General features: G+C 37.1%; 1 protein-coding gene across 1 annotated transcript in view; it reads left to right on the plus strand.

Annotated features, from left to right (window-relative positions):
* ABCA4 (ATP binding cassette subfamily A member 4) overlaps nucleotides 1-18,985 on the plus strand; it is a gene marked incomplete at its 5' end in the record, with an annotated part of 116,519 nt that overhangs the window by 88,715 nt on the left and 8,819 nt on the right. Inside the window, 10 exons of the mRNA XM_083360249.1 lie at nucleotides 1,049-1,081; nucleotides 2,840-2,945; nucleotides 3,069-3,143; nucleotides 10,781-10,950; nucleotides 11,513-11,690; nucleotides 12,055-12,170; nucleotides 14,649-14,796; nucleotides 15,495-15,618; nucleotides 18,230-18,359; nucleotides 18,526-18,646. Of these exons, the coding sequence (XP_083216375.1) occupies nucleotides 1,049-1,081; nucleotides 2,840-2,945; nucleotides 3,069-3,143; nucleotides 10,781-10,950; nucleotides 11,513-11,690; nucleotides 12,055-12,170; nucleotides 14,649-14,796; nucleotides 15,495-15,618; nucleotides 18,230-18,359; nucleotides 18,526-18,646 (1,201 nt within the window). The remainder of the gene's footprint in view (nucleotides 1-1,048; nucleotides 1,082-2,839; nucleotides 2,946-3,068; nucleotides 3,144-10,780; nucleotides 10,951-11,512; nucleotides 11,691-12,054; nucleotides 12,171-14,648; nucleotides 14,797-15,494; nucleotides 15,619-18,229; nucleotides 18,360-18,525; nucleotides 18,647-18,985) is intronic.

Raw genomic sequence — 18,985 nt, forward strand, 5'->3', positions numbered from 1 at the left:
TTAAGACTTCTGAATAACAAATCAGCTGTTCAATTTTCTGTGGGGTTTTTCCAGTTGCATCTAACCATCATGCAAATATGCCATAGCAGTATATTTTTTCGGCCGTCTCCTTGATATTGAAAAGAATAGCTTATATGCTATAATGAAATAAATACAATAATATAATCAAAGCTAATCCAGTACTTTTTTTTAATGAAAGGGATTATTGTTACAATGCTCAGCAGTTTTTGTGATGCTCTTCTCACCAATTCCCAATAAACTGACCTGTTCTAAGTATTGCTTGACTTTCACAAGTGCACTTTTCAACAACCTTCCCTCTGCACTTATTGCACTGGAAATACAATACTATCCTCTGGCTTTGAGGCATGAAGGAAGTTGAAACTATCACACAAGTGCTACTATACAGCAGTTTTTATTTGGCTTAATGCTACAATTCAAGGGCAATCGGGAAAGCTTATTATGTGGCTTTCCTACTAGGTAACAAAAACATCTAGACCACTTGTAGCGGTGCTGTATTTTGCTACTCAGCTTCAACAGTGCAATCGAAGACACTTCTCAGTGATAAAGTTCCACCCATGTAATCCTTGCTATTTTTTTTTTTGTATTTCTCTGTATACACATTTATTTGTCTGTTACTCTGGCTTCTGGCCATAACAAACTTTTGCCTTTCATCTATCTGCTCTTTATTGAACAAAAATCCCAGTGAGGTTTAATTATGCTCATTTATACAGAAAAAGTACTGAGCAAAATACACATCAAAGAATTATTTTCTATAACTTGTACATTCATAGCTTCTGTGCAGGTCAAATGAACAAATAGTGGTCAGGAACAGGGATTAGGTGTACAGACTGCATAGACTCATCCTTTTCACCAATCATCTGAAGAGGCTTATACATTCCTAAAGTGACATCTCAGTCAGCAGAATAGCCACAAAATCCCCAAGCTGATCCTCATGGCACAGATATAATTTTGTATCTGAAAGAATTTTAATTAATGCAGTATGTTAAAGATTATTACATTTTTAATGTTTTTTTTATTTTTTTGGCAGCTTAAAGAGTAAATATTGGGTCAATGAGCAAAGGTAGGACAGCTATGTGCTGTATATCTTTTGCTGATTTTTTTTATTGAAAAGTTTTACAATACATTTTGAATACAACCCCCTCCCTCCTCCCCTTCCCCTCTCCCCAACCCCCCCTACCCTCCCCTCCCCCCCCAACTTCCCAGAGCTGAATACAGGGTATAATAATACAAACAAGCATAATCTAAAATATGCTAACAAAAATAAAACATTAAATTCTATCGCACTTTAACTCTCCATAGTCAAAATATTAATAAAATAACTACTAACTAGTTAGTCCACTACTTATTCAAATGCTAAATGAAACTTTTTAGTCCCATATTTATTCTGAATATATTCAATCCATCTTCTCCATTCCACAATGTATCTCTGTTGCGATTGGTCTTTCAAATATGCTAAAATCTTTGCCATTTCCGCCAAGTTAGAAACTTTCAAAGTCCACTCTTCTATAGTCGGCAGTTCTTCCTTCTTCCAATACTGCGCTACTAAAAGTCTCACTGCCGTAATTAAATTCAACATCAACTTTAAATCTATAGCAGTAGTATCTGTAATAATACCCAATAAAAACAATTGCGGAGAAAACTTTATCCTTTTCTTAAATATCTTTTGCATATTCCACCAAATTTTAATCCAAAAAGCTTTAACCTTTTTACAAGTCCACCATATATGAAAATACGTTGCATCCTCACAGCCACACCTCCAACATTTGGGCTGGCAGTTTGGATACATACTTGCTAATTTTTTAGGGTCTAAGTGCCACCTATAAAACATTTTATAAAAATTCTCTCTTAAATTTTGTTGATTTTTTTTAAGCCTGGAGAATTTGATTTCAAGTAAATGACAATAAGATTAAGTATTATTTTGTCTGAAATACAAATAGAGAGCTAGGCTTGGTTTGAAAACAAATAGTCCTCACTTTCTTCAGTGATCATTCAAAAATATAACAGTGTGCTGAAAAAATAATTTTATAGCCCATTTATGACAATTTATGATCTTTGCAACATCCCTTAGTCATATGATCACCATTACAGTGTTGTTCTATGCCCCTAATCTGTTTATCCCGTCTTGCAGAGCAAAGAAGAGATTGGAGAGAAAGGGTTTGCAAGAGAATAAACTGCTCTTCAACACATTGAAAGCAATGCAACTGTAGCCTAGGAGCCAAATGCATGCTGTATAAATTGCTTGTAGGCACTTGAGCATTCCAAAGGGCAGGGAAGTGGTTAGGAGGCAAACAAAAGTCAAAGCAATGGTACTGACTAGTTTTGTCTCTTTCCAGCCAGAAAACATAGTCATGGTCATGGGATCTCCCCCTTAGTGACTGCTTCGCTTATTGGCAGACTTGCCAGTCCCAATCAGGGTCATTAGGTGAGAGCTACCTGTATTTATTTTGTTTGTGCAATTCACTATCAACAGTGGAAAAATGGGAATCATATTCCTTTTTGTCTCAAAGGTGCTTTTTCAAAACTGTTTTTATTGAGGAAGAAGATGACATTTTGCTTCTTCAGATAAATCTTCTTGGATGAGAAGAACTAAAATATCTACTTCTTCTTCCTCAGTAAAAACAGTCCAGTTACCTTTTGAAAAAGCATCTTTGAGACAACCATGACCTTGGAAGACTGAGGATATCCATAGACATATTCCTTTTTGTGAGAGAGGCACTGTATAATTATGTTGAAGGGAACTTTTATTGTGTTCATTATTTTTTAAAAGTGGAGTACGGTTCTCCTTATGGAACTGAAGATTATGTAATCTTGTATTTAGATATGGAGGAATCTCCATTGGAGGGAAACTTCCAATACTGCATATTACTGGAGACCAAATTGTTGATTTTATGAAGCACATTGGTCGAATGATGAATATAACGGGGGTAAGAAAGAACTCTTGCATCTGCTTTGTCACCTGAGTATCACCAAATCTAACAATTTATTTAGTATTTGTAACACTAAAATATAAACAAGAAATTCTGAGCCTTTGCCTTTCTGTTGTCTAGGGTGAAACAACAATGACTGTTGCTAAAGAAATGTCAGCTTTTCTTAAATATATGGAAACTGAACACAATATTAAGGTATTTTAATAATTATTTTCATGAAATCTTGCATAACTCGATCACTGAACAGAAAGTTCAGTAAAATGAACATTAATTTAAAGAGAACAATAACTTTTTTTCAGAATCCATTTATATCCCATTCATAAATGTATGTCTAAAATATTATACCCCTCCCTGGATTCTGCCATTTTCCAGAGGGGAGAAGAGAAGATGTTTATTCAGCCTGCCTGTAGGCTGTCTTCAAAGACCAGGGAAAACCTTTTGAACTGAGTGTTAGAATATGTTGTTGAAAAAATGGTTTGTTTAACAGAGTATTATTAATACACAGTGGAAGTTGTACTGGGACTTTTAGGCAAACAGTAATGCACTAACACGAGTTTTATAACTTATTTTTACTCAGACAACAAAAAGAAACACAGTAAGAAATAGTCCAAGTATCAATCCAGTATCATGCACATAAAAGTCAATCCATAAAAACATAGTATCAAAATACAAAAACTGCTTACCAATATCAAAAACAATATACACTGTAGCAAGCAGTTGATTCTTGAGAGAATAAATATCAAGTTAGCAAACAAGAGAACAAGAGGTATCCAAACACTAACATCAAACACATATACAAGAGCAATTATGTGTAACATCTAACTCTCTTTTATGTGGAATAATTACAGCCACACCCTTAGGCCGTTTAACTCCTTAAAGGTGCTTTTACTCCATTATATAATATTGTCACCCAAATCAAGTTTAATCTCTAACAATCTCCCCTTTTGGGTGGCATATTATACATATATTTTTACAATCTCAAATTACACATATCACAAACAGATTTATGCTTTATAGCACCCTGAGCTTTAGTAAACTGGTCAGCAATATTATCTTCAGTTGCACAATATTCCAGTTTAATCAAATTATCTTTAACACATTGTCTGACATTTAAATACCGTAGATCCGTATGTTTTGATCTAGTTTTCACTGCAGCATTAGTTGCTAATTTTATAGCTGCTTGATTGTCTTCATACACTTTTATTGGTTCATTACAATTTAAACCCATATCAAACAATAATTGTTTCCATACCAATAGCTCAGTACATAATAAAGATAGACAAGAAAATTCGGATTCAGTTGTTGATAAGCTTATATGCTTCTGTCTGTTAGACCTCCATCCTACTAAAGCGTTTCCCAATAATACAACCAATCCTGAAGTGGATTTCCTGGTTACAGTATCAGATGCAAAACTAGCATCTGCAAATGCTTTTAGTTCCAATTCCTTTGTTGGCTCTAGATATAGAGAATAATGTATGGTGTGTTTCAAATATCTTAAAACTCTTTTCGCACCTTGCCAACATCTGGTTGTAGGATTCTCACAATATCTAGCTAAATGATTAACTGTAAATGCTATGTCAGGTCTTGACCAATTACATAAATACATCAAGCTGCCTATTAATGATTGATATATCTTTTTATCAAAGACATTGCTGTTATCTGCTGAACTCTCAAAACCTTGAACCATAGGTGTTTTTACTGGTTTACAGTTTTCCATATTATAACGTTTCAGCAAACCATTAATTTTCTTAGCTTGAGACAGTTTAAATCCTTTACTAGTCCTGACAATATCCAGCCCTAGATAATGACTAATAGCTCCTAGATCTTTTACTCTAAATTTTCTTTTTAACCCTGAAATTATTCTTTCAGTTTCTGTTTCATCTTTTGCTATAATAGCAATATCATCAGTGAATAATAATAACAATGATAATTCACTATTTTGCTGTTTTATAAATAAACAAGGATCTGCAATACTAGCTTTAAATCCCAAACTATTTAACTCTTTTACTAAACATCTATTCCACTCATAACCTGACTGTTTTAAACCATACAAACTCTTATTCAGTTTCCAACAGTACCCTACCTTACTTTCTATTCCTGATGGAACTTTCATATATATATCATGGTTTAATGTTGCATGCAAATAAGCAGTTTCAATATCTACATGTTTTATACTATAATTCTTATTTGCTGCCCAAACTAAAGCAGCCCTAAGAGTGGAAGCTCTTAACGTTGGGGAAAATACTTCATCATAATCACTATTATTCTGTGCAAATCCTTGAGCAACTAATCTTGCTTTATGTATTACCTCTCCTGTAACACTTTCTTTCAGTTTAAAAACCCATTTACATCCAATTAACTTTTCTGTTTTAGGTATTTTAACCTCTTGATAAACATTAAGATCTTGCAAAGACTTTATTTCTTTATCCATAGCTACTTTCCAATTCTTTCTTTCATTCTCAGGATACATTTTTATTTCTTCAACATTAGAAGGTTCAATGTCTATTTGACAAATTAAACCTGTCTCGAAACGATCAGGCTGTCGTCTTTCCCTGTTAGACCTTCTGAGAATTATTGGACTTATAGGTACATTTACATTATTATCTTCTTCCTCTCCTGTCTCCACTATCAGTGGTTCTTGTTTGATCTCTCTAGCAGGTTCCTCCTCTTCTTTATCACTTTCATTTGAGGAGTTAGTTAAATCTTGTTGAGGAATATATACAATATCTTCTACCCTTTCCCAGCCTGACTGTTCTTGAAAAACAGCGCTAGAACTACAATAAATGTTTTTAGTACCTTTCTCCCAGAACCGATAAGACTTATGGTTTAACTCATAGCCAACAAAAAAAATTGTTTAGCTCTATGTTCTCCTTTATTTCTTATTGAACTTGGAATATGTACCCAAGCAGGTGTCCCAAATGTGTGAATATAACTAAGATTTGGTTTTCTCTTATACCATAAGGTATAAGGAATTTTACCTGTAGCTGAACTAACCACATTGTTTAAAATATGATTAGCACATTTTGCTGCTTCTCCCCATAAGCTATCAGGTAAACCAGAATCTTCAATCATAGATCTAATCATAGCTTGCAATGTTTGGCCCCTCCGTTCAACAAATGCATTATGCTGAGGTCTATAAGGAGCTGTACGTCTATGCTCTATTCCCTCTGAAACTAACAGCTCATTAAACTGTTTATTAACAAACTCAGTTCCAATGTCTGTTATTATGGTTTTTACATTTAACTGAGTTTTCCTTTGTACAAACTTGAGCCAATTAGATATTGTTTGTATAGTTTCAGTTTTTGAGGTAAGGAGATAACAGAACCCATATCTGCTATAATGGTCTAGAATATTTAATATGTAGCAAGCACCCCCTAAACTGGGTTTCATAGGACCTATCAAATCCATAAATACCAGTTCTAATGGAGTTGTGGTTTTAAATCCATCTAACCTATTATCTGGTGCTGCCCTGCTCTTTTCTCTACCACATACGTTACACTGTAGATATTTCTTACAAGCCTTTAACTTAAACCCATTAGACAAAGCTACAGTTCTTTTTAGTGTATTAAAATTCACATGACCCAATCTTCTATGTAATAAATGAATACATTCATCATGTGGTTTTTGATTTGTACAAGTAGTAGCCATTATTATAGGATCATTGCTAATTACAAACAAACCGTCTTTCATATTAGCTATTAAGTTCACTTCATTCTTTTGAATAAGACATTCCTCCCCTTGGAAAGTAACTTTAAAACCTGCTTCCAATAATGCCTTAACTGATAATAGATTATAATCACATCTGGGAACATATAGCATTTCCAAATTTTGTTTTAAAAATGAACAGTAAACCTTACCCTCTCCAGAGACCTTGACTCTCCAGCCATTAGCCATAGAAATATATTTTTTACTAGACCTTATATTCTCAAAATCCCTTTTTATTTTTGAAATACAGTGTGTAGCTCCACTATCTACCACCCACCAATTGTGGTTATTAGTAGTTCTATTAGCTACAGCTACATTAATCAGCTTTTTATTCTTTCTATGGCTTTCCTTTCTCTGACAATTACTATTCTGACAAAACTTAGCAATATGTCCCTTTAACCCACAATTAAAGCATTTCCTTAAAATATAAGCAGATTCAGTCTTCTTTATTTCTTGTTGCAATGGCTCTCTCAATTGTTTTCTCTCCATACGACATCTTGATTCTTCCAACAACCTTCCAGTTATTGAAGAAACAGTTAGGTCTTCTTTGGACAAAACCTCCAAGGACGATACAAAGGCATCGTAGCTCTCATCCAATGATGATAAAATGATGTAAACCTGGTGAAGCTCTGAGAAAATAAGTTCTTTTTCTTGCAGTTCCAACAAAGTTGCTTTTATAAAGTTAAGGTGAGCTAACATATCGCCATTCTTTTCCAGTCTAGCTCTAAATAGCTTTCTGGTAAGATTTATATGAGCACCAACACTGTCCCGAACAAAAATCTTTTTCAACTTAGCCCAACATTTAGCAGCAGATTCTTCTCCACGCACATGGACTAGCTGTTGGTCTCCTAATGTTAGCCCAATGATAGATAAAGCCTTATCATTGTCTTTATTGAAGTCTACAATCTTCTTGTTATCTTCTTCATTAGTTGGATCCCAGGCAGTTACATCAGGAGGATTATGGACTATTTTCCAAAGACCTTGATTTTGTAATAGCAAACTACATTGTGTAGACCAGGATACATAGTTTGACCCATTAAGCCGGGTAATGCAGAATGGATTGAATAGTCCTTGTGCCATTGTCTGAATTTGAAAACTCAGTTAGGAAATATAAATACAATACTGTGCCTGTCCTCAGCACCACACTGGATCTGGGCCCATAACCATTGTTAGAATATGTTGTTGAAAAAATGGTTTGTTTAACAGAGTATTATTAATACACAGTGGAAGTTGTACTGGGACTTTTAGGCAAACAGTAATGCACTAACACGAGTTTTATAACTTATTTTTACTCAGACAACAAAAAGAAACACAGTAAGAAATAGTCCAAGTATCAATCCAGTATCATGCACATAAAAGTCAGTCCATAAAAACATAGTATCAAAATACAAAAACTGCTTACCAATATCAAAAACAATATACACTGTAGCAAGCAGTTGATTCTTGAGAGAATAAATATCAAGTTAGCAAACAAGAGAACAAGAGGTATCCAAACACTAACATCAAACACATATACAAGAGCAATTATGTGTAACATCTAACTCTCTTTTATGTGGAATAATTACAGCCACACCCTTAGGCCGTTTAACTCCTTAAAGGTGCTTTTACTCCATTATATAATATTGTCACCCAAATCAAGTTTAATCTCTAACACTGAGGACAACAAAGGGAGGGAAGGGAGAAGGAGATCTGGTTTGTATCTCCATTTGAATCTGAAAAGGAAGGAGGCAATAGTCATAAAGGCACGGGAAGATCCCTCTTTCCCACAAAAGGGTTTGACACCTAAGTTTAATTGATGTGAGTCTGACCAAATGGGTTTGAGGGGAGGGGTTTGAACCGGAAACTCTTTATAAAGTATCAAAGTGTAACACAATGCCAGATCCTGTCTTGTATTTCCACAACCGATCATGTCCTAGTAAAAACTCCTTTTGGACAAGACCTGGCTCCAAGAGTTCTTTATTTTCCTAAGATGTGGATTGGGGTGGGTCCTGACACTTTTGTTATTATTTGATTGAGATGTTTGCTTTTTAGTAAGGAAATGGAAGAGTGAATAGAACAAGTTTAATAAAAGTATATGGATTATTATCCATATGAATTATTAACAGATAGTTTGGGGACCTGTAACATATTGTTGGGCCAATACAGCCTTGGATTCAGAAACATCTTTGTTTATGCAATCATTACAAAATATTGCATATCTTGTTGACTTTGAAGAGCACCATTTTAAAAAAATGTACTGTATGATACCAAATTACCAAAATTGGTTTTGCAGGCATATTCTTACAATATGAGAGCCAGTCTGGTATAATGATTAAGGTACCTAGAAACCAGGACACTTTGAATTCTAGTCTTGCCTTGGACACAAAGTCAGCTGGGTGATTCTCAGCCTTAGGAAGGAACCAGGAGGAAAGTACTTCCAAAATTTTGCCAAGAAGACTGCAGGACTTTTCCAGGCAATCACCAGGAGTCAATATTGACTCAAAGGCACAAAAATAAAAATCATGCAATATAACATTACAACTGAAAAAGGAGAAGAGAAAAGAAAGTGAGCAATTCTATGAAACAAAATAACCCTCCCAAACTGTTTGGATTGCTCAGTTTTCTTTTGTGCTTTTCTGCAGTCTCTCTCTCTCTCTTTCATATGCATGCACACACACACACACACGCACACACACACACACACACACACACACTATTCCAGATATTAACCAACAACAATCAGCAATATTGAATAGTACTGAAAATTAAATTTAAAATTATTTTGTTATAATCTAGTAACCAGCTCTTACTTCTGGTTTTCGGTAAAACCAAGCCCATTGTGAGTCATTGGTTCACTTTACAACTGCTGCATTCACTTAACAACCACCCAAAAAGTTCGTAAAATCGGGTTGGTTACATGATCGACCTGTTTTATGACCCTTTATGATATATGACTGTAATGGGCTGGCTCCATTACATTTGTATGTACCACTTGTGTAAGCATATCCATTGAAGCTTTCTGTAAGGGAAAGCTTCAGTGGATATGCTATAATTCTATAATTGTTCTTTAGTATAAGCCAGTCATATGTGGATGATCACTAGATGGGAGCAAAGAGATACAGAAAACATTTTACTTCCATGTAATGTTTGTCTAGATATTTGCACTCAGATTAGCAGACCTATTTAGAAGGAGATGTAAACAGCCAGGAGTAATTTATATTAGAAACAAGATATAAAACATATACCTTATATCCATCTTGAGATGGCAAAACACCAATACGAGTAGTCCTCAACTTACAACAATTCATTTAGTGACCATTCAAAGTTACAACGGCACTGAAAAAAGTGACTTATGACCATTTTTCGCAGTTACAACCGTGGCAGCACTCCCATGGTCAAGTGATCAAAATTCAGATGCTTGGCAATTGACATATTTATGACAGATAGCTGTCTCAGGATCACATGATCAGCTTTTGCAACCTTCTGACAAGCAAAGTCAATGGGGAAGCCAGATTCACTTAACAACCGTATGAAGAACTTAATAACTGCACTGATTCACTTAACAACTCTGGCAAGAAAAGTCTTTAAATGGGGGATAATTTACTTAACAAATGTTTCACTTAGCAACAGAAATTTTGGGCTCAATTGTGGTCGTAGGTTGAAGACTACCTACCGGTATATATGTTCCAGATTTTAAAAAATCTAGAAATCCTAAGAAAGATACTATACATCCGGAACTTCAGTGTTCAGACTTCTGCAAAGCATTTTCAGCATCCCTATACATGCACATTAATGCATTGTCGTCGTTATTCAAACCCTAAGAAGGAGAAAAAAGAAAGTTTGATTTCTGCCAATTTCCCCATTTAAATATAAAAATTGAATAAAGAGAATGAGAACAAGCTGAGTAAAGTTCCAGCTTTCCTTGTAATTCCAAAGAATAAGCCAATGCTGAAGTATGAACAAGAGGAAAAAGTTAGCCCTGATTTGTTATGGGGGAAAAACCCAGAGTACTAGTGTGCATATAATAATAAATAAAACAGATATGAAAACTGTTTAGTGCACCAACCTGTTGCTTGTTCCTGATAAAATCAGCATTTTAAAGGATTCTGACTGACTGAAGTTTATAATCTTCTCCATTGTTCTTCCAGGTGTGGTTTAACAATAAAGGCTGGCATGCTATAGTCAGTTTTCTCAACGTAGCCAACAATGCAATTCTGAGAGCCAATCTGCAACGAAATAGAGATCCAGAAGAATATGGGATAACTGCTATTAACCATCCACTGAACCTCACTAAGGATCAGTTGTCTGAAATCACTGTGTAGGTAACATTCATTTGCTTTTCTACTTCTAATTCACTCCGATTGCAGTTTTAATTCTATTCCTCCTGCTCCATCCCTTCTAGAAGGTCTGGACATCACAGCTTAAAGCTTAGAAAAATATGTATGTTGAAAGTCAAAAGTATTTAAATGACAGTACTTTTAAAATGCATATTGTACTTCACACAAAATTGGACCCCTTTCAATAAACAATCTCAAGCTAGTTATATTAACTGCTATATTTATACACAGTTTGCAACAAATGAATGAATGATGGGAAATGTACGGTTGCCTCTGCAACAGCAGTCTAATGTATCTTTTACCAAGTCACAACTGGGTCAGAGTCCTTTCTCCACCAGTAAAATGAAGCAGGAGGAAAAACTCAATAGTGCAGCCATAGTAAAAGTTTAGCACTAGTAGATTCTGTCAGAAAAGTAGAAGTGGGTTTGCTGTCTTCAACCATGTCTAATGTCAACCTTGTGGTGAAATGTGAACCTAACAAGAAATAACTTTTGTGGCTTTGGGGTCTGGCTTATTGGCTGCCCTTGACATGTCTCACTACAGGCTGACCACCTCAATAGATGCTGTTGTTTCCATCTGCGTGATTTTTGCCATGTCTTTCATCCCAGCAAGCTTTGTCTTATATCTGATCCAAGAACAAGTGACAAAAGCCAAGCATCTCCAGTTTGTCAGTGGTGTGAGCCTTTTTGGTTACTGGTTCACCAACTTCCTTTGGGACATGGTGAGTTCTTTTGCTTCCCTTCATATACTTTTTCATCGGGATGGTACTCACCAGAATGGATAATTATCATGCTGTTGGCAATTATGGGATATATATGAGCTGTCACTGTTGTGACTACTGCCTGTCGATGGCCTTCGGTTAGGCTGAAACAGGAAATAAAGAACACCCGCGAAAACCTCAGAAAACATATATAAATAAATAAATAAATAAATATATCTTTAAAAAAATATATATATAACATTATTTTCAAAAAATCAAGTAAGACAGAACAAGCTAATCTCTGTTTATTTATCTTACTAAAAGCTATTTTCTGGATAGCTCTTCAATTTGATACATGCTTTATTTTTATTTTCCTCTGTGCCAGGTGAATTATATAATGAGTGCTGGCTTAGTGGTGGCAATATTCATGAGCTTCAAAAAAAAAGCATACACGTCACCGACCAATCTTCCTGCATTTGTAATATTACTATTGTTATATGGGTAAGTTATCTAGATGTCTCATTAAATATGTGAAATGAAACAAATACTAAGGTACATGTTTCAATAAACCTTTTTTTTAACTATAGTAGATCAGTTCTACAAAACTCTACAGTTTACCTGCTTATTTCCTACTTATTGAAAGTTTTGTTAATTACGTATAAAAACATTACAAATAGTTCTCACTTAACCTTCTGCAATGGGAACTGGCAACTCTGTGCCTGTGCCCGATTTACATCAATTCTGCTGTGATCATTAAGCGAATCACTGCAGGTCATTAAGTATATATAGTCACATGACTATTGTACTATCCTACTATCGTAATGGTTTTTTGAACCAGCTAGTTGGTAATAATTGTGTAGTGCATCATCTCCTTACCTATCTGTGTTTACTATATATGGCCCCTGCTCATGTTTCCAGTGTTTTGTAGAGTTTCTCAGAACTCAACTCTCTCCCCACTTCTTTTTAATCACCTTGTGAAGGTATTGGGTGAGCATGGGATTAGATATGCTGATGATACCCAGGTATACATTTCTATCCTGGATGTAAGAAATGATGCTATCAAGGTTTTCTCTCATTGACTGGAAGCTGTAAAGATCTGGATGGGAAAGAACAGGCTTAGGTTCACTTGTTAAAGACCTACTCTGGCGTCTTTTTTTCATTACTTCTGACTGGGTTGCCACTTCCCCATACTAAATCGGTAGGCAACTTGGGTATCCTCTAGAGTAGACCCGTGGTGGCAAACCTATGGCACGCTTGCCACAGATGGCACGCAGAGCCCTCTCTGTGGGCACGCGTGCCGTCGCCCCCGTCCTAGGCCTTCAGCTGGGTTTTTTAAACCTTTTCCCTTTAGGCCTCCACCGCCGTGTGCAAAAAAAAAGGGTTCAAACAATCAATCAATTTCAACTTCTCGCGGGGGGAAAAAAGATCTCGCAAAGTTGGAATTGATGGACTGAACTTTTTAGTCTCACCCAGTCTGCCGTTACCACTGCAGCCACGCCCACCCAAAAGGCCACGCCCACCCAGCGCCCGATGATACATAAATGGGTTTTGGGTTGCAGTTTGGGCACTCGGTCTCTAAAAGGTTCGCCATCGCTGTTTAGTTCCTGCACAAAACCATTTTGTGCATTCGTTGTGACCATTTCTAGATCAGGAGGCATCGCTTCATGCCTTGGCCATCTCTCAACTGCATTATTCAATGAAATCTGCATACTCCAATAGCACTTAGACTTACATACTGCCCCATAATGCTTTATGGCACTCTCTGGGTAGTCATGCCTAATACCGAATTCCAGTTTATTTAGAAACTACACTGAATATTATGATAGAGGTAGTTAAGGGAGCATCTTGCTATACCATATGGCATTACTATTTAGCAAGCTGTACTATTTCTTAGTTTCTATAGGCAGTTCAAGGTATTACTTGTCATCTATAAAACCCTTCATGGCACAATGCTGGTCATTTGCTATTTGTCTCCAATTATTTGTGCCCATCCCACATAATTTGCCAGAGCTGGTATACTCTGGATACATTCTATTAAATGGTGTCATCCAATGGGACCCAAGAAGTGGGCATTCTTTGACAATGTAACCTATGGAATAACATGATAACCAGATAACCCCAACTCTACTGTTTTTGATAAGGCATTGAAGACCAGTGATCTTCCCCTAAGCCACAGGTCTGCAACCCGTGGCTCCGGAGCCGCATGCGGCTCTTTCAGCCGTCTCCTGCGGCTCCCGGTCCTCTGCCATGTACAGTCCCCCCCCCAAAAAAAAAAGTGGGACTAAAAAGGTTCAAAGAATCAATTCAAATATGCAGGGTAGATGCATATCTCGCCTTGGCTCCACTCTTCAGTCAAACCCTGTTCTGCACATGCGCGCATGTACGCACATGCGCACATATTTTTTGCGGCTCCCAGTTTTTCCTTTTGTGAGGGAACTGGTTCCGAGTGGCTCTTTCACTGTTTCAGGTTGCTGACCCCTGCCCTAAGCACTGGCTCAGGAAGTTAGGTGAGCCGGCTTCAAGTAATTTATGTGGCCAGTTGATTATAAGTTTTATTAGTTATGGATATATGAGCAGACTCATGTGACATGTTTTAATTGCTCTGTTATATTGTTGATGTTTTTAGCTGGTAGCTAGCTGCCCAAAGTCACATGGCAAATGAGCAACCATATAAACTGAATAAATTTATAAATAAAGGAACATATAGCCCTTTTCGTAAAGTTTCTGACTTTTTTAATGGTTTCAAATGTTCCTTGCCAGCTGGCCTGAATAATAAAGGAGGAATCTTTATGCACAAAAATAACAAAATGGTCTTTTTTATGTTTTATCAAAAGATGGTCTGTAACAACGTGGCCATATTTCATTCACCATTGAATCAATTTATTGTTCATTATGCCATCTTTGGGGAGCGGGGCTTCTGACTGTATATTTTGATTAATTGAATCATACCACTTTTGTTTCTCTTTGTTCTCTATGCAGATGGGCCATAATTCCTATGATGTACCCTGCATCCTGCTATTTTAGCGTCCCCAGCACTGCCTATGTTTTCTTATCTTGTGTTAATCTCTTCATTGGTATTAACACTAGTGCTATTACATTTATTCTGGACCTCTTTGAAAATAACGCGGTGAGTGACTTTTCTTAGGCTCGATGGTAATGAAAATACCATACTTTAGCTATGCTTCCATTAGGGTATGGTTAAATATATGCTTCCTAAGCTTTAAGAGATAATGAGAGTTTAAAAGGATCAGCCAGTGCAATGGAAAGTATCAGAAAACATTTGGTATTCATGAACCTTTGCATTATATTTAAATGTTCCAGTGTAAGGTAATCAGGTATTCTAGAAAATTATATAGAGATGTTGCAAAATGTGGAAATTTCTTTTATAGGTACTATAATGTTCCTTTTCTCAAGAAAAAAAACAACCTTCTGATTTCCTACTGTCACATCTTTATAGTAAAAGATGTTATTCATCAGAATGTATACCAGGAATCTGGTGTAGGAGAAGGAATGGTAAAACCTGGGGGTAGAGTTAAAAGAAGAGTCTGCCCAGTGTCGCTATGTAGCCACAAACGGACTAATTCCAACCCCTCTTAAAATCAGCTGAACCTTATCTTGTGCCAAAATAGTGGTAACCGTTAATTGATTAGATTCATGTGCATAGGCAGTAGTAGTAATAAATCAGTTTAATTGGAACTTCACATGTGATCCTGGTCTTTTGCACCTGACATCTGGCCTCTCATTCGAAACTGAATCATTTTATTTCTACGTTAGGCAGGAACCTTGTGAATCTGTGCACGACCAGCGTCTGTGTTTCTTTTTCAGCCTCTCCTAGAATTCAACAAAACATTAAAAAAAGTATTTTTGATCTTTCCTCATTTCTGCTTGGGTCGTGGACTCCTTGACTTAGCCATAAACCAAGCTGTGATTGATGTCTATGCACGTTTTGGTAAGTATCAAACAATGCGAGATTGTTCTAGGTTGCACTATATTGAAGTCAGCTATGAGCTTGTGCTAGGGCTGAATCTTTGCTTTGACCAAGGAGGAAAAACATCTTCACCCAGCCATCGGCCTTGCTTGTTGAACTGTCTGTTTTGAACCCTGTTGCTGCCTCTATCTGGGAGAGAGTCCCACCATCCTGTTGTGATTATTCCCTAACTGTGCTTGTTTTTTTCTTGTAGAAAAAACAGAAGTGGGAAGTCCCCACAACAAGCTATTTTACAGGATGTGTGACCAAGTTGGCCCTCGCGGCAAATAGTGCCAAAGGGAGGGGTTAGGGAAGAAAAGCCGGGAGATGAAACTGACCATAGCAATATTTCCCCTCAGTGGGAAATTACTTGGTCAGCAACTCTGAAAGAAATATTGCAAAATTGTGCTTGGATGTTCCCTGAATGGTTAGAGAGACAGAGACATGCAAGCTCTGTAGTGTTACTAAGCTGGCAAATTTGCACAACTTGTTCCATACCTGCAATCATGACATATACAAGAGCCCTTTAACACTAAACGTAAAACATTCTTGACATCAGATACTTAAAAATAGAAAGAGATTGTAGAATATCAGAGGCTTGCTTAAGTATAGTTTTATTTTTCTTCCCAAGACTGTCAGCTGAAGGCAATGCTCCAATGAAATATTTTTCCCCCTTAGCTTAAGAACGTATTAACATCCTCAAGTTAATCCCTATCTTGATCAAGAAATAAAATATTCAGAGCTAGCTACATAAAGATCCTTGTCTTAGGGTTCTTTTTCCATGTTAATTTCCTTTCCTGCAGTCCATGAGTTGGCACAAAATTATGCGGCGTTCTCTGCCTTCATTGCTGAGTGTGACTTTGCCTCAGTAATGAGGCCAACAACTGGCACTGTCTTCATAGATTCACACAGGATAACTTAAAGAAAGTGTCTGATTTGTCTAGTGTCCCTTGTCAGTAGGAAAAACAACAACCAATTGCTCTCCCTAAAAAAAGAGGTGAATCTTTGTTTTTATTTATTAAACTTATATACTGCCCATCTCACTGGTATAGTGACTCTGGGCAACTTACAATATGATAAAGAGGTAAAAAATGAGAATGCAAAATGATTACAATCAATAGGATTAAATCAGAAAGTGTCTGATTTGTCAAGTGTCCCTTGTCAGTAGGAAAAACAACAACCACTTGCTCTCCCTAAAAGAAGAGGTGAATCTTTATTTTTATTTAACTTATATACTGACCATCTCACTGGTATAGTGACTCTGGACAACTTACAATATGATAAAGAGGTAAAAAAGAGAATGCAAAATGATTAAAATCAATAGGATTACATATGAAACTAAGTACCAAGGGAACAAGTGACATAGGGATGAGGATCTTCTCCCTATTAATCACCCCAAACATAGGGTGCCCCTATGGGGAGCCCAGGTCAGCTGGTGGAACCAGATTTTAAGGCTATTATGGAAAGCCAGGAGTGAGTGTGTGTGTGGGGGGGGGAGGGGCAGGTCTCAGCTCCAGCAAGAGAATGTTACAGAGAGCGGAAGCCATAGCAGAAAGGACTCTTTTGGAGCCAAAGTTCTCTGGCAGACAGGATAAAACATAGGATGCTTCTCAGTGGTGGGATTCAGCAAGTTCACACCAGTTCTGTAGAACTGGTAGCTAAATTTTTTTGAGTTCAGAGAACCGGCTGGAGGACGCCTCCCAGGCTTAGAACGGCCCACCGGAAGTGTGTGGATGCCACTTCTGGAAGTCCGTTCTGGGCCAGACCTGCATCCACGCAGAGAACCAGTTGTTCAGGTATTTGAATCCCACCACTGGTGCATCTGCTAGAGCAAGTGACATGGGCCCATCCCATTGGAGTGAAATGGCTCCTCAGAGGTTTGAACAGATGGACAGACCTAAAATCTGGTCCTGAGATAACTCATGAATAAGCACCCTTTTACCCGGCAATATCCAGCCCTAGAGATAAATGCCCAGAGATGATGTTGCACAGCTTGGTCATCCACCCACCTCCTTTCCCAATCTTCTCTCCTGCTTTGCTCCTGGCAGCCTGTTCTAGACCAGGGGTAGGCAACCTTGACTCTTTCATGAGTCATTGACTTCAACTCCCAGAATTCCTGAGCCAGCATGGCTGGCTCAGGAATTCTGGGAGTTGAAGTCCACGAGTCATGAAAGAGCCAAGGTTGCCTACCTCTGATCTAGACCATTGAACGCACATCAAAAAGACTGGCAAGACAGATAAAGAGGAGAACCAGAAGAAATGGTTCTTTAAGATCCAACTCAAATGTATCCATCCTCCTGCTTTTATATCGCTTGTTTTTTTTTAAAAAAAATAACGCATTCAAAAACCAATTTGACATTTGCATATTAAAAACAAAAAAAACACTTTTATCTGACACACCTTGATGGTACAGAAAAGTATATAAACTTAAGACAGCGGTGCGTGACAGGCTAAGTCTTTCGGTTCGAGATCTCCAATTGCACGTATTGGATCTGAATAACTGATAACACGAGGGGGAAAATTCTCTGTTTCTGAAAAACGATATTTTATCATTGTGTCATTCAAACGTATTTTTGTTGGTTTCATTCTAAAGGAGAGGACCGTGTCTTGAATCCGTTGCGCTGGGATTTTGCCGGGAAACACATGCTAGCCCTGGTCGTGCAGGGTGTGATCTATTTCATTCTGAATCTTCTTCTACAACATAGTTTCTTATCTACAAGATGGTACGTGGGAAAATCTCTTCGCTTCAAAGGTCTTGCAGTGGGGGGGTTAGTGAATATGGTTGGGGTGGGAGGTGCCCGTGCGTACATCCACCATGAAAATGGGATTAACATAGGCTGCTTTTCAAGCACAAGCTGAATTACAACTCACTTATTCTGAGTTCTTCAGGTTTCTCCAGAATACTCTGGGGCCTATTGTGGAAGAAGAGGAGGAAGTTGCAGAAGAAAGGAAGCGAATAATGAAAGGAGAGAGCCAAAACTATATTTTGAAATTGCAGGAATTGACTAAGGTAATTTTTCAGGAGTTATTCTGAAATAACTGTCCTTTAGCTTTGTGTCCTTTAGCTTTGTCTTGGAAAAGAAAATAAGCAATTAAGAAATACTTTCTTGTTTGAGGCACTTCAGGGATGACCAGGGGGCTGCCCTTGAGGACCACTCGGAGGCTTCAGAGGTTTTAAATTCAATTTTAAAGTGTTGGGGCTATTAATTTAATGGTATTTTAATCTGTATATTGTTTTTTTTTAATTTGCCCTGTAAACCGGCCTGAGTCCTTCGGGAAAAGGGCGGTATATAAATCGAATAAAATAAATAAATAAAATAAATTTTGCTGCTGGAGAACGCAAACTTTT

The sequence above is a fragment of the Vipera ursinii genome (assembly GCF_947247035.1).
Source record: "Vipera ursinii genome assembly, chromosome: 3".
NCBI lineage: Eukaryota > Metazoa > Chordata > Lepidosauria > Squamata > Viperidae > Vipera > Vipera ursinii.